General features: G+C 36.5%; 1 protein-coding gene across 1 annotated transcript in view; it reads left to right on the top strand.

The window, feature by feature from the left end:
* ASCC3 (activating signal cointegrator 1 complex subunit 3) overlaps positions 1-9,648 on the top strand; it is a 411,239-nt gene extending 401,591 nt beyond the window's left edge. Inside the window, exons 39-42 of the mRNA XM_056818622.1 lie at positions 1,176-1,326; positions 4,509-4,715; positions 5,630-5,805; positions 6,142-9,648. Of these exons, the coding sequence (XP_056674600.1) occupies positions 1,176-1,326; positions 4,509-4,715; positions 5,630-5,805; positions 6,142-6,289 (682 nt within the window). The 3' untranslated portion in view covers positions 6,290-9,648. The remainder of the gene's footprint in view (positions 1-1,175; positions 1,327-4,508; positions 4,716-5,629; positions 5,806-6,141) is intronic.
* Positions 9,649-16,489: the final 6,841 nt, after the last annotated feature.

Raw genomic sequence — 16,489 nt, 5'->3', positions numbered from 1 at the left:
TTGCAAACCTCAAAACTCTATAAATGCTAACTATTATTATATCTCATAGTAGATAGGCAGTATAATATGATGGAGAGGAAGCTAGCCTCAGAGTCTAGGAAACTTGTTTTCATGTCTCATATGTCTGTCACATACTGGCTGTAGAGCCATGGGCCAGTCTCTTAACCTCTGTATCTTAGGCAACACTCTTAGATTCTAGGTGCCAGCTTGCCTTGATAGAAAGTTTCCAAAATGGAGGTTTTCCATAACAAGGATTCACAGATCCAGTCATTAACACTCTACCTCCACCCCCAGGACCTATATAATGGTGCAATATTAATATTGTTCCATTTAATGCCTGTTATATAAGCAAATAATAGGATTTATTTGTCTTAAACAAGTGGGATTTGTATGACCTCAGCTCTTGGTATTACAACTGATACTGGCCCAGAGATTCCCAGAGTACATTTTTAATTTCATGTTTTCTAAAGATTTTAGTCAAATAATCATATCAGAGAGGTCCACTTGGGACCATAAAAAAATACTGGCCTCAGGAAGTGCTCATTCTTCTAAAGTACATAAAAGAGTTAATGCACATCCAGAAGCACTGAACTTGTACCTATAAAGAAACCCAACTTCCCAACAAACCCACTCATTGCCCAGGAGTATTTTCTTAGCATCCACTATAGTTGCAGGTGTTCAGCAGTTGTTTTTTAACTGCTGGGGTTAAGTGCCTTTGAAATAGCTTGCTTTAAGTACTTCTAGGATCATAATTTCACTGATGCATGTTCTCCCTCCTATGTGCCTTAGTAGACAATCTTCATGAATTGCTATGGCTGAAAATATTCATCACCTGGCAGCCTTCTTCTGATGAGTCTCAGAACCTTTTAAGTATAATTTTCTGTGAAAAATAATATGGTGATCCTAAAGCATACTTCCATCTACTCTTTATATATTTTGTATGTACATAACTGTTTGCATGTTTTCCTCCCCCACCATCCCCATCCCTGTCCTTGTGAACTTCTTGCATTTCTTTGCATTTCTTGTGCTTAGCACAGTACCTGGCCCATGTAGTAAGTGCTTAATAAATGTTTGTTTACTGTTGTTGAATAGAACATGTTCTTTGTCAGAAAAATTTCATTTATGGCAATTTAGAATTTTTATGTTGTAATAATTGTGGAGTTTTGTGTTCATAGGAAATGGAGCCAAGGAAAAAGAAAGGGTCCACCTGGAAGTTACCAGGGTCCCATTGAATGCCTTCCTGAATTGATGGCTGCTTGTGAAGGAAAAGAGAAAATACTCAGTTGCATTATAGATGGGGAACTTCAAACTGCCCATGTGGCTCAGGTAACAGTCTCTTCCATGTATGTACTGCAGTTAAAGAGTAGGCAAGCAATTGTGAGGATGTTTTTACACTCCTTCCAAAATAACACTGTGGTATCAACGAAAATGCCCTCAATCATATGTTAACTTTGTCACCAGGACACCATTGCCAAAGAAAATTATTGCATTAACACCTAATGCCAGTCTTTCCAGAGTAATTTAGAGTCGTACCTGAAAGCAGAAGGATGGACTGACATGAGAACTTTTCAGAACCCTTGCCCAATCCCATTATGTTCTTTCCCTTTTTTCCTTCAGATATATTTTCTTGCCCTTCCTGTTGTATATGTTGCTCTTATTTTTCTTTATTCCCAATAATCACTAATTTATTCTATATTACTTGTATAGCTTATGTTACTTTGGCTTCCTTAGGCACCTGGGAAGTGTGAACTGGCTTTTAGCACAATTAGCAGGTTTCCAGTTTCAGTGTTCATTTATTTTATTATGATGATGGGGTAGGGTTTTTTATTTCTTTTAGCAATGCTGTCAGACTTTATGTATCTCAATATCAGTGCTCCTAAAATCTAAAAATTTTTTTTTCAAATGAAACTCAGTATTTGCTCACAGTCTGATTTATTGTGAGAAGGTACATTTATTTTCTGTTGAAAAACTGTGTGTCATCTCTTCATGTTGCCTTCTGGAAGGGTGAAAACTACATATTGTCAAGAAAGACTTTGCCCACCACATGCTTTTATTTCTTAAGCAGTTTTTAGTCCAAAATATCCCAAAATAAACATTCAGTATTCATAACATGATTGACACATTGACTTGCAAATATAGATATGAAAAAAGGCAAACCTAGAAGCAAGTGTGTTGGTGCTTTTTTAAAAAAAGTTATTTTTGTGCTTAGGTTGTGAAAAGTTAAACAGCTTGTAAAATCTATGATTGACTGTTCAGTTTCTGTTGAACCCAAAACTGGCACCCAAAAAAACCTTAATATCCATAATAAATGTCTGTATTTATAACTAAATTACCATCAAAATTTTGAATAAAGACAATTTATTTAAATCAAAACAAGGCTTCTTTTAACAACAACAGATTTCTAACATAACATACATTGATTTCAGTCCAAGTTTTAGATGTGATGAAAAATTAGAACATTGTTATAATTAGTTCAGGGAGAACTCAGAAGTAAACTTACTTAATTTATTTGCATAAATTGCCATTCTGTTATCTTTAAAACCAAATGCAAATTGGCTCTGTCTGATATGATGATGGTTATTTGGCTCAAAAGTGCTTCAATTTGCAGAGCAATCTGGTGTCGTCTCTGCTGTGAGGCAATCCCAGGTAACATACAAATCCTGAATTATTCCAGAAATTAGTATGTTTAAAGCATCAATTTAAGTGCTAATTGCAGTAGTAATGAGAAAAAGCAGTACGACTGTGAGATTTGCATCTACTGCCCCATCAGTATGCCTGGAACGACTGCTGACTGGCAGAGGATTTGGTTGCTAATTAAATAATTGTATGCACGGCAGTGTTCTCGCCTGATTCAATAGATGAAGATTAATCCTCAGATAAATATGTTTGGCTGGTATTGAAATGTCTTAGCAGTTTCTTCAAAAATAGCTCATGTTTTATATACATGAAGATATATAAGTGTATGTACAATATAATATATATACACATGAACATAACACACAAATAAGCATATGGATGCTTTGAATGTCCAAAAACATGAATTACGGAGAGGCTTGATGCTAATGCAGACAAAATCTTATTTTATTCTGCCTTTGTGAAATAATATCCTACCTACAAATGGGAGTTGTCATCTTGGCACCCAGTTTGATGGCACAAGTGGGGTGGAGAGTAGGTGTGAAATCCCACTTTCTATAGAAAACGTCTTTGCTTTGCCTCACAAAATCAAATATTTCACACAAGAGTGTGTATATTTATAAATCCCCGTGTTCCTTTTCCCACTTGGGGCACTCTCAGAATAACTCTTGCCAACTGGTTTGGTCACTTAGTGACTGTTGTGCTGCAGGTGCCTCCCTGCCATTGTCAACCCATAAGCACAGCTGGAGTGGTTGTGATTATTTCACTTTAAGATATGGTACAAGTCATAATTTCAGATGACCAAGACTAACCATAGGACTGGAAATTGGCATGCAAAATGACTCTGAAAAATAGTACTAGATTTACATTTTTTAGATTCCTTAGGGGTAGTTTGGTTCATCAAGCCACTTCATTTCAATTGGATGTACTTGTAAACACTAAAAAAAAAAGAATCTCAGCAAACTAGAAGTCAAAGCCTGCAAGGAACTTTGTCAGAAAAACCAAAAAAGACTTTTTCCACATATTTTTGAATGCTAAGTTTTAGGATATTAACTGTTAAAGTTGTGATTAAACAAAAGTTTTATTGGGATATTGTGACCACCAGCACAGTAAATATTGTGAAAACTAGAATAGAAATTAATTATAAAGTTGATTTGAGGCCTTTTTGCAATGTCTTTTCCCATGGGAATTGTAACTTCATTTTCCTCTGCTATCTTTCCATTTTTGATGAAACCATCAAAGCGCATTATTATCCATTGCTTTGGCATGTACCATCATTGTTGGCTTTCTTAGCATGACTATCAAAATGCAAGGTTCTTTCTAGCGCAAACACTCAACCAAGTGGCACCATGAAATACTTTCCTTTAAGAGAACTAAAACCAAGTCCAGAAAAATGTATTTTCATTGCCAGTAAGCCTTTTGGGAAAAGTATAGATCATCAGTATTTGGTGATTGCTACTAAACTAAGAAGAATACTTTCTACTTCTGGTTTACATTAGAAACATTTTTCAAGTTGGGTGATAGGTTCCTAAATTCTTACCCTAAAGATATGCCTTCTTCTTTAGAAGTTAGAGGAGTGTCAGGACACATAATTCTCAAAAATATTTTGGCATTCTGGCCAACATTTTTAAAACCACTATATCTTGCCATGTGGTAAAGGACTATCTCAATACTTAAGCTATTCAAAGAGGGAATATTAGAAGTAAGATCACATATTCAGATGATGGCCCCATCTATACCTGTATGTGGGTGCATGTGTGTATCCTCTTCATTGTGTTAAGAAAGCTTTCAAAAAACAAGACACAATATTTTGTATTTAAGCATTGAGTTTTAATTGGCAGGCTTTAAATATGTGTACTTTTTTTTTTTTAAAGGCTTGGAATTTCTTGTCTCATTTGCCAGTGATAGATGTTGATTTCAGTATTAAAGGCTCGTGGGATTCAGCTGAGGGACAGAACGAACTGTGTATCCCAACTTTGACAACAGATGGACGAGATGACAAAAAATGGATCAAGTTACATGCTGATCAAGAGTATGTGCTTCAGGTCAACTTGCAGAGAGTCCACATGGGGTACCAGAAGGTATAGTGTTCGGTTTCCATTCTCAAATACTCTGCCCCAGATACCAGCACACACAACCATGCATATCTCCCAGATGACTAATGCTGTCATGTAATTCATGAATTCTTTTTTTCTCACATAGCCTTAAGCAGACAGGATCCAATCTTTTAATATTAGTCATTGCTCCCCACATGCATTTGCCCACTACCAAAGGATCCACCATGTTTAGGATGGTACCTCAGAAATTACTTGAAAATTCTGAATACTGTTTCTCTCTGCTTCTGACATTCGATCTCCTAAAAATATTAAAACTCTTACATATGAATTTGTTTTTAATAGCTCAATACGTGAAGGATAAAACCATTTTCCCTCATCTTAGTTTACTAACCAGATTTTACAGGGTTCTCCACCTCAAGCAGAAGTTCTCATCAATATTAAAAGTTCCTTACGCCTTTCCCCTCCTCTGCTCCCCCTATGCTCACATACCAAAAGCATATGCTTACTGTTTAGTAGCTTTCCAGTTTTACTTCTTCAAACAACTTCTCTGGGGTCCGTGAAAATATATATGCTGATAGTTGTAGCCACAAAAGTATCTGTGTTTTACCTTGAAAATCTTGGTTGAAAGTTAAGCAAAATTACTTCAGTGACAATTTAAAAAAGGAGAAAGTTGAGGATAGGCCAACTACTTTTGTTCATTGTAATTCTTTAAGAAGGAGCATGATGTAGAAAAAATGCTAGACTTACAATATTTGGTTTCAAATTCCACCTTAGATACTTTCTGGCCATTTGTCCAAGGACAAGTCACAGAACGGGTCACAATCACAGTTTCCTCATCTGTAAAATGGGAATGATACTTACTTTGCATTTTTTTAAGCACAACTAAGAAATAAGCTGAAAAAAATCCAACTCTATTAACTTTTTTTCTTCTTTCCTAGGGAAAACATGACAGCAAAGCTATTACTCCTAGATTTCCCAAATCTAAGGATGAAGGGTGGTTTTTGATATTAGGCGAAGTAGATAAAAAAGAACTTGTCGCTTTGAAAAGAGTGGGGTACATCAGAAATAGAAATTCTGTCTCTCTTGCTTTTTATACTCCTGAAGCATCTGGAAGGTAAGATGAACTTCAGAACCAATATTGCCAACGATTTCGAATTCTATTTTAAACTCACCAGAAAAAAAAATGGCATGTAGCAAATAGTCCCAAAGTGTGCCCTAAACGGTCCCCCATGACTCTCTTGCTGGGTGGAAGGACTGTTTTCATAATAATACTAATGCTAATAATACTAAAACATAATGGGACACTTGAATGACTAATGTTTTAAGTATCAACAGATAAAACTTAAATGAGCAGAAGCTCTTTGGGAGGTCCTCACTAATTTTTAAGAGTTTAATACCAGAAAATTGGAGACTTGCTGGTATACAGTGTTGTTCTATTTTTATATCGTAGGTATATCTACACACTTTATCTCATGAGTGACAGCTATCTTGGCATGGACCAGCAGTATGACATTTATCTGAATATCATCCCAGCAAGTGTTTCAGCACAGGTCAACACTAAGGTCTCTGATGCCTTGACTGACCTGGCTGTGAAGTAACCTGACCTGAACAATACATTTGAAAGAAGTGGTTGTGAAATCTGGCCGTTCAGTCTTCTGGACAACATTGAAATTACTTGATGTTTGCCTTAGTGGAATCAACTTCTAACCTCAAGACACCTCGGAAATTGAAAAGTGGCTGCTGTATTGACTCTAGTAACCCAGAGTTAGCCACAGTGGCCTTATAAAAACTTGCCTTTTGTCATTTTGTCTTCATTGGTTTCTTGAAGTGTAAAATGAATAAGTATGTAAGAGAATATTTTCATTTGTGTACATTCAAAATGATATCCTTTATTCAGAAATTACTCATTAATCTTTCACCATCGTATGTGGTACTGTTTACACAATTTGCTTTTTTTTCTAAGGAAAATTATACTGAGGAATGAAAATTCAGCGCTACTAGGGAATGTTACAACAGTTTACAACCCTGTAGTGTAAAAAGTATAGGATAAATCTGTGAGATAATATAACCTAATTTGTTAGTATAATTTGTACTTTTAAGTGTGAATCTCACACTATAGCCATCCAAGAATTTAGCATCCTTATGAGTGTTAATAAAACCTGACATGAAAGTACACTAAGGAGTCTAAATGATGATTACCAAGTGAACAGGCTATATTAATTTTGGAAAATATAAACACTATAACTGATGGAAATATATTCATTTACTTCTCCCCATCATATGACCTGTCTTTTTTTACATCCTCTTTTCTTTTATTCCCTTCTTCTTTAATGTCAAATACCCATGCTCAAATTTATATTCGAGGAAACATTAGAATTTTTCATTTATATCTTTATATGTAGTAGGTTATGTTATATAACCCTGTCTCTCTCTTCTTTGTAGCTTAAGACAGGGTTATAGAAGCCTTTTAGCTCCTAAAAGTCAATTTTTACCTATGAACCATCAAATTACATCTAAACATATTTCATTCCTAAGAAAAACTTTTCCAAAATAAAAGTTAGTAGGTGAAATAAAATATTTATTCATTCGTAAGTTTTACTTGAATAAATTGCATTCTCTGAATGAAAAGAACAGAGAAAGGATAATTTTTTTCTAAGTGATTTGAGGCATTCTTTGTCCTCTGAGACAAATTAAAAGTGTTTCTGAACAAGAGACATTTCATGTACATTCAGTTCTTTTTTCCTGCCAAAAAGAAACAAGGCATTAGATTCTTCAAACTTTTCTAAAATTTTTGTGGACGCACAAAGTGAAGATGATATGTTTCACATGTTCTATTGTCAAGTTTCTTTCATATGTTAATTCTGATTTTTTTTCTTTGCAGAGTTTATTTCCCCATCCAAATGAGCATCTTTGTCATTGTTTCATAGGCAGTTGTTGGACTTGGGGAGAAAGCATTGAATCCCCAAAATGAAGAGTATGTAGCCACATTTCCAACAAGTATTTATGAATTATCTACTATGCAGCAGAGCCCCTGCTACACACTTGAGATACAAAGACAAAAGCAAACCAATCCCTCCCTCAAGAAGCTTATAATCTAGTGAGTGTTTAATAATTTTTTTAAAACTACACATACACACACACAATTAAAGAAGTTCATTATATAAAGTTGCATTATCTTTCTGTATTGGTAGTATTTTTAAAAATTGTTTCCACAGACATGCATCTGGCATGCTGCTATTAAAATATGAACTTCAATGGAAAAAAAGAACAAGGCATATGCCTAGGACTAACCCTTGATATAATTCAAAGTGAGATCAGTAAAATTACCCCTCCATGGCCTAGATCAACTTAGTGGGACTGGGAGAGATGAAGGAATTTTTATCATAATAGCCAGTAAAGGTAAAAAAATATTCTTTTTTTTTTAAAGTTGTCAACCCTAAAAAACATTGTCTGCATGGAAATTAAACTGCAATAGAATATAAGCTTCTTGAGGACAGGGACTTTTTTTGATCTTTGTATCCCCAGTGCCTAACAGTGTCTGGCACTACTTAGGTGCTTAATATATACTTGTTGAGTTTAATGAAATCAAAATTTAAAAGATCAATTCAACCAGTCATCAGCAATGGAAGGTACAAACAGACTTAGACGTGTAGTTTATTCCAATGAGTAACTCAAACTAGTCATCTGTAACTCTATTCTCATTCATTAATCAACAAAAGTTTTTGTGTTGAGTGCCGATTGTAACAGCCCATGTGTCAACATAATTAGAATAGCGCTACTATTTTCAGCCCTGTAAATCATTAGCTTCTCATCACTTAGTAGCCAAGATTCCCACCAGTACTCAAAGGCCTCTTTTTTCCCTATCAAATAAGATTCTTGAAGAGAATCCTAATTACCTAGAGAAGTTAATTTTTCTGCAGGAACCCCCAGAGTGATTTTGCTTTCTTGAAAAATGAGTAATTCTGAGAGTTCTTTCTATGAGCCCATGTTTTAAATCAGTCTGTGAAGCTCTCATCCAAAGCCCTTGCCTGACTTCAGAATCCTTTTCTCCTGGCAAGCAGGAAGGACCCCTGCGTCCAGACCTTGTAACTTTCATTTCATGGTGCAGTTTCTTATTCATCTGGAGTCCCTGAAATCAGACCAAAGTAGTGCAGTACAGATGTTCAGGCAGGATCCATTCATTCAACAAATATTTGTTGCACATAGTGATAGAGTGAACTTCTGGAATTAATGAACGTGTTTGTCACTGGAGCCAAATGTGAATAATTTAAGTAGTAGGATAAACACAAGGATTCAAATAAGCTGTAACCTCTGTGTTCTTTAAAGCTATGGCACAAAATAGATTTCTTCATCCTCACTCCCCTGGGGAAAAAATGGGGGCATATATACACATCCACACACATATCTAGTGGGGAGCTTTTCTGTATGTGGTTCTCAGAGAAATTTAAAAAATAAAAGCTTGAACTTTGTTAATGTTTTTCATTGTAGATTTATTTTTACATTATCTGTCAGTACGGTCTTCTGGGTCCCAAAGAGCTGTGCTAGGTGTTAGGATATACACAATCACTATCTTCCAAAAATAGCTTATAATCAAACAAGCAGTAACTTATCAAAAAATGATCATTCATACTAGATCATGGCAGGTATAAAGATAAGGTCCAAAATACTTCTAAGGAATTCAAGGAAATAGAAATTGCTTCCTCTCTGAAATTATAAATTGTTTTGCTTTTTAAAGTGCAGATTGGTTCTGGGAAAAGCAGTTTAAATATTTCCTCACCAGAAATCTTCTACAGGTTTATATTTTTAAAAACCCCAATAATAACATGTATGTACTTGATTTACTTTTCCACCTACAAGTTGTTCCCCTCCCCATCAGTAGATTGTAAGCTCCTCAAGAGCAGGAACTGTCTTATTTTTGTCTTTTTATTACCAATAAATAAATGCCTATTTCTTTTGAGTTGTTTTATAACTCAAATTGTGATGAGATGAACTGGCTAACCAGCACCACAGTTTGTGGACAGAGATCTCAAACTTGAAGAAACAAGAAGCAACATCTTGGCCAAGTACTCAGCATAATTTATTTGCATAGATCATAGTTTCTCTTTACCAAAATTTCATAATGTAATTGAATTATCATTAAAAAGATATGGGTGGGGGTAGCTAGGTGACTTAGTGGATTGAGAGCTAGGCCTAGAGATCAGAGGTCCTGGGTACAGAAATGGCCAAAATTTCCTAGCCTTGTGACCCTGGACAAGCCATTTAACCCCTGTTGCATAGCCCTTACCACTCTTCTGCCTTGGAACTAATACACACTATTGATTCTAAGATCAAAACTAAGTGCTTTTTAAAAAAAAAAGATATGGGCCACAAACCTAGTTATAAACCTTCTATGGTATCTTAAGGCAAATCAATGCAACATGGGTTAGTGAATGGAACGCTGGTCTTAGAATCAGGAGGTCTGGGTTTGAATTCTACTTAGTTGCTAATTGTGTAACCATGGGCAAATCACTTGACCTCTCAATCTCACTTTCCTCAGCTATAAAATGAGAATGCTACAATTGCTTCTACCTGCCCCAGGAGGTCATATAAAGAAAGCACTTTGTAATCATTAAATTCAGAGAGACAGAAAATTTGAAATTAATGGTTCCATTAATCCAAGGACTTCAAAGTTATTCAGCTTCTGATTTTATTCTTAACTATGTTGGAAGCCAGTTTCTAATAGATAACAGAAATACTTCTACCAAACTTTACACCTGTAATTTCAAGTTAAAGTTCCTATAGTCACTGCTACCCTCTATGCAATTTCCTAAGGATAAAATGGTGTGTGAATTTAGCCATCAAATGCCTTATTTCTGTCTAGCGTTCCACCTTGCATTGGTCCTCCTGCTTATACTTATCATACTGAGTCTGGTGCAATCTTAATTGAAAAGCTTGATATTATAAAGGCCTTCTGATTTGTAACTGGAATACGTTAAGCATTTGAGCCAAGAAAACCAGGTCTGAATGGTTCCTTAATTTCTCACTTTTATTCTCCAGCAAATCTGCAAATTGAAGGTTTTATTAAAACACATTTAAACCAAGGGCCATCAGTAATGCTATGTCTGTAAATAAGCATCGGGCATTTTATTTTTAAGGGAGTTGTTGCTTTCCTAAGTCCGTATTTCCTTATTTGGGGGAGTTTATTATCTCCATCAGCTTAAGAAACCTTGCCCTTTCATCAGAAGCATGAATGCATTTGCTGTACTATATGTTGAGAGAAAGTGTATTTATTGTGTTTACAAAGTGAATGGAGGAGGAGGAGGAGATAACCCACGTGGGTTTATTGGTTACACAGGCAAGAGAAGGAACCAGAAATGCATAGTAAGAATCATGGCAGAGGCTTGCCAATCATTGAGTACAGCTCAGAATTTGGTCTACTTCTTCCCCCTACTCCAACAAGGAGGCCAGTTTGCAATTGGATCAGGCCCAAGAACGAGCCAAAATTGGGATGTGGACATTGAGCTTTCATGGCTGAGCCTTCTCATGATATGGTGGTCCTATGTGGTGATTCACCAGTCATTCAGTTGGCCTCAGAATGGGATTGTGCAGGACCAATTTTTATTGGTTAACTTCACAAGATGATAACTTAGGCAATATGCATTGGAATATGTAAAATTTGCTTCTTTTTTTTGGAGGCCACAGAGTTGTATTCATCCATTTTACTAAGCAGCAAGAAACATTTAAGTGCTCATTCTATAATCAGCCCTATTGTAGCATGCAAAGTTTAGATCCACTCCCTCCCCTAGGGGACCGCAATTAGAAAGATGACATTAAACAGTTTTCTTTCTATAGCCACCGGGCAGGGAGGAGAATGTGGTTTAGGTTGCAGAAGAGTAAGTTTGATTTGAACCTACAGCAGGTCATATCAATGGAATCATCAAACACTGATGCAGATTGCCAAGGGCATTCTCCATCTAGAAAAATCATTAAAAATACACAAGATAACCATCTTACATGGATGATTTAAGCTCTCATTTCTGAAAACAAGTGGGCTGGACCAGGCAGCTCCCTGAGGCTCCTTCTAACTATCATACTTTTTCTCTAGGGGACGTGATCCATTCTTAAAAATGATAAGATATCAGTGATTAGTGTTAGATAAGCTAGGCATAATTTATTGTTCAGATGAAGGATCTGCTAGGATTGGGGTGTCGCCTGTATATAAAATTGGGGTTCTTGGGAATTTCAGGTTAACATCCTAAGCATATTGCCAGCCCTTCCTTTGCATTCTATACCTCTGGAAACAGTCCATGAAAATTCCATCTCATTTAAACAAAATTCATGCTATTTTATTGTTAAAAAATGTATTTTTAAGGAAATAAAGGATTAGGAATTAACATTTAGTAAAGAGATTTTTCTAATGCAATAGGTTTGAGCAGATCATTCCCACCACCATGTTTCCCAGCTTTCCATCTTCATAAACTACAGTGTTTCTCTGATCCCTTCATAATCATAAATGTCTCGTGCATGTAAAGCTCTTTATAATCTTGCCCCTTCCTACCTTTCCAGTCTTTTTACACAATGAATAATAGCAAGGGGATAGAGCACTGGACCAGGAGTCAGGAAAACTGTTTAAATCCTGCTTTGGACACTTACTAGTATGTGTTTACCTCATGTACCTCAACTATAAAATGGGGATAGTAATAGCACCTGCCTTCCAAGATTGTGGTGAAGCTCAAGTATCTGTAAAGTGTCCATAGCACATAGTAAGTGCTATGTAAATGTTATCTGTTTTTATAGTTTATTGTGCAGCTGTGGGATGGAGGGAACTCCTGGTCTTAAAACTCCCTCCTTAAAATTATCATAATTACATATATTTACTGTAAATATGAAGATCATTAAAAATACATGAGATAACCCTCTGTCATGGATGATTTAAGCCCTCATTTCTGTGGACCAGGCAACTCCCTGCGAACTCCTATCATACTTTTCTCTCAAGAATATTCTTTAAATAAATAATCCCTTCTTTTAAAATAGGATATTGCTTCTTGGCCATTCAGCTAAGATTGGGTAGAAAATAGTTGGATATCGACAATTAGTGTTGGATATATCTTAATGATTGACGAAGGATCTTTTGGCATTAGGTAGAAAATGTCACCTGTATATAAAATTGGGGCATTCCTTTCAATTGTGGCATGCTATAGAAAATCACTTCTGAAAGACTACTTATTCCCTTCTCATGTTTTCACCAAGGATACCCTTAATGTATGTAGAGGTTATACTCAGAAAGGTTTTGTAAGGAGAAGGTAGGCGGATGAGTCTCTCATTATTGATGTCTCAGTGCCATCAGCCTTTTTTTGGTTATTCATATTGTTGTGAATTTCCCCCCATTCTTTTCAGATCTTTCCCTCTCTGCAATCTTGTAAGAAAACCCCTCGATACATTCCAGATGGTGAGGCTACCAACACTGAAATGAGCTGCTCTCCCAACTTTGTCTTAAATGTCCCCCAAAATCCACTGAAATAGAGAAGCATATTCCATTCCAAGATATTGGTCTTTATCCCTTCTCTTCTCTTTTTCTTTCTCTCTCTTTTGCTCTCATTCACTGACTTGCTGTCTCTGTTTCTCTCTCAGTCCCATCATCTTTGTCTCTTTGTCTTCATCCCTTTGGGTGTTCCATTATCTTAAGAAACCTGCAGTGCTCTGGTTTCATAGAACCCCTCTGGGGAATAAGAGCAGCCATCCTCAAACTAATGTTTTGTTTTGTTTTTTGTCAACTCAGGTTTGATATTAGTCTGATGTAGGACTTTCTAAGACTCACCAGAGGGACAAATTGAGTGAGTCTAGAACAGAAGGAAGAGCAGAATATGTATCTAGGAAGAATTAATGATTTTTAAAGGCTATTTCCATCAGATTCTAGGTCACAATAAAGTTGAGGCTTTCCTTGGAGTTTTATTCAATTACCAACTATGTGACCATAAACAAATTACCTAACTTCTTTCAGCCTCAGTTTCTCAAGCTGTAAAGTAGTCTTGATAATATTACCTTATTTACAGGGTTGTCATGAAAACCAAATGAAACAGCCTATATAAATTATTTTGAAAACAATTTAAAACTTAAAAGTGCTATGTAAATGCTATTACTATTATTACTTTTTATTTCATTTTTTTACAAAGGAAATCACAGTTCTCAGTAAAAAGGAAAAACTCCAAAAAATGAAAATATCAGCCTACTTAAATGCTAATGTCTAACATTAAGCTGTCTGGGGTAGAAATGACGAGAGGAATGCTCAGTTTAGGAAAGCTTCAATCATGTTTCCAGATACTTAAGAAAAATGTGTTGCTCTTAAAACACATCCTACAAGTGGCCTTTGGAGGAGTTGAAATCATTGGTCGGCTGCAGAGATCCTCCATGGGCAATGCTCATTAATTATAGAAGTATAACTAGACCACAATTGTATACTCTACCATGATGACACAACTGACTTCTGTCCATCCATTCAAATGTTATAATTCCTAAACTTCGAGCTTACAGCTGTGGATGCAGGTTTTCAATCCAGACAGCTTGAGTTACAATTGATTGGTACTTTCCATAGTGAAAATGAGTGTGCATCTGTACTTGGTTTTCAGTTTTATCATTTAGCTGTCTTTGCCCAACTACGTTAATTATTTTGGGGCTACTTCAGCCCATCCCTAAACAATATATTTGAAACCCTCTTGAGAATGCATTGCAGAAATATTGGATTCATGAAAGGCAGAATCGAAAGTAATTCAGAATGAATTGAAGTAAATTGATTGGAATCAACTTTTATGAGGGAAATCTTCCAGGGGCAATTCTGACATTTAAAATAGCTACTCTGAGGTAGAATCTGCATGTGCATGCCAATGAAAGCTAGATGGCAGAAATCAGAGCAGAAGCTTTGAGGTGTGTATATGCTGGGGTGTGAAGTGGGGAATGCAAGGGGGAATGAGGACAAATATTGCCAATTATAAGGTGTTGGGGAAATTTCTTAAGAACAAGAAATATCAGAATAAAAACCAAGTGCTGGTACTACAACCATGATAAGATGTTTAAAAAAGAGGGAGAGGAAATTTAAAATCCAAAGGCAGGCCATGAGCCAGATGTTTGATGGAGATGAACTCCAAAGGGATTCCATTCTATGATGGACGAACTACAGCGATGGAGAGGGAATGATTATGAGTTTTCCCTTTCAGCTTAATATAGAAGTCAGAGGTCTTGGATGGAAGAAGAAAAATGGCAAACCAACACCAGTTGATTCCTGAAACGGTTATCAAAAAGGTCAGAGATTCCTTCTGTTGCTGTGCCCTGCTGAGATGACAGCTTGCAACTCTTATCCCATATGGCTGGAAAGAGGCAGACAAAGTGGGAAGTTTTCAGTACCACAATGTTCAATCTGAATAATCATTGTTTCCCAACTATCCTGGGAAGAGCGAATCAAACTCTCTTTGTCTTATCAATCAGCAACTTTTAAGTTAATCAATCAAGAACTCAAAGCACCCCTACTTAACACTAAGTAAGAGAATTCATGAGTCACTTACTAGAGTAAGCTCACACTTCCAAAGGCTACTGTCACACACCCCTCCTTGGGCAGTGCTATGCAAATTGAAAGACTGTAATTGGTTCCTATAAACTAAGGGAGCTATGGGAAGTGACATCGAGAAAACTGCTTTAAAAAGGCCAGCCTTAGAGCTGCGAATTGATCCAGCCATTCTGAAGGGCAATGTGGAACTATGCCCAAATGGCACTAAAAGACTGTCTGCCCTTTGATTTAGGGTATTTGTAGCTAAGCAGTACTGTCTGTCTCTTTATCTACATTTTTCCACTTTCACTCTTTCCACCTCTTTGTAAATAAAGTTGCTAAAAGTCAATTTTGACTTAAGCTGCAATATTTTTAAATCAGCAACCACAATATTACCCAGCCATAGCACTGCTAGGCTTGTACCCCAAAGAGATAATACGGAAAAAGACCTGTACAAGAATATTCGTAGCTGCACTCTTTGTGGTGGCCAAAAATTGGAAAATGAGGGGATGCCCTTCAATTGGGGAATGGCTGGACAAATTGTGGTATCTGTTGGTGATGGAATACTATTGTGCTAAAAGGAATAATAAAGTGGAAGAATTCCATGGAGACTGGAACAACCTCCAGGAAGTGATGCAGAGTGAGAGGAGCAGAACCAGGAGAACATTGTACACAGAGACTGATACACTGTGGTATAATCGAATGTAATGGACTTCTCCATTAGTGGCAATGCAGTGACCCTGAAAAACTTGGAGGGATCTATGAGAAAGAACACTATCCACATTCAGAGGAAGAACTGTGGGAGTAGAAACACAGAAGAAAAACAACTACTTGATTACATGGATTGAGGGAATATGATTGGGGATGTAGACTCTAAATGATCACCCTAGTGAAAACATCAATACTGTGGAAATAGGTTTTGATCAAGGACACATGTAAAACCCAGTGGAATTGCAGTCGGCTATGGGAGGAGATAGAAGGAAGGGAGGGAAAGAACATGACTCTTGTAACCAAGGAAAAATATTCTAAATTGACTAAATAAAATTTAAAAAATAAATAATAAAAGGCCAGCCTGAGGACTGATATTCTCTCTGCATTGTGGGCTGGACTGGAGGAGGAAATTCTTTCCCTGGATCCTGTGAGTGAAGTGATCCCTTCCTTGGTGCTTTGTTGAGGAGATCTTCTCTGCTTGTTGGTGCTCCCTTCAGTGTGAGTTCTGGTGAGATTCTTGGTGGTCTTGGTCTTGGGTGCACTGAAGTTTCTTGGCAGATTCTTCAGCACC

The sequence above is a fragment of the Monodelphis domestica genome, chromosome 2, assembly GCF_027887165.1.
Source record: "Monodelphis domestica isolate mMonDom1 chromosome 2, mMonDom1.pri, whole genome shotgun sequence".
NCBI classification, from domain to species: Eukaryota; Metazoa; Chordata; class Mammalia; order Didelphimorphia; family Didelphidae; genus Monodelphis; species Monodelphis domestica.
This window is presented reverse-complemented; position numbering and strand designations above follow the sequence as displayed.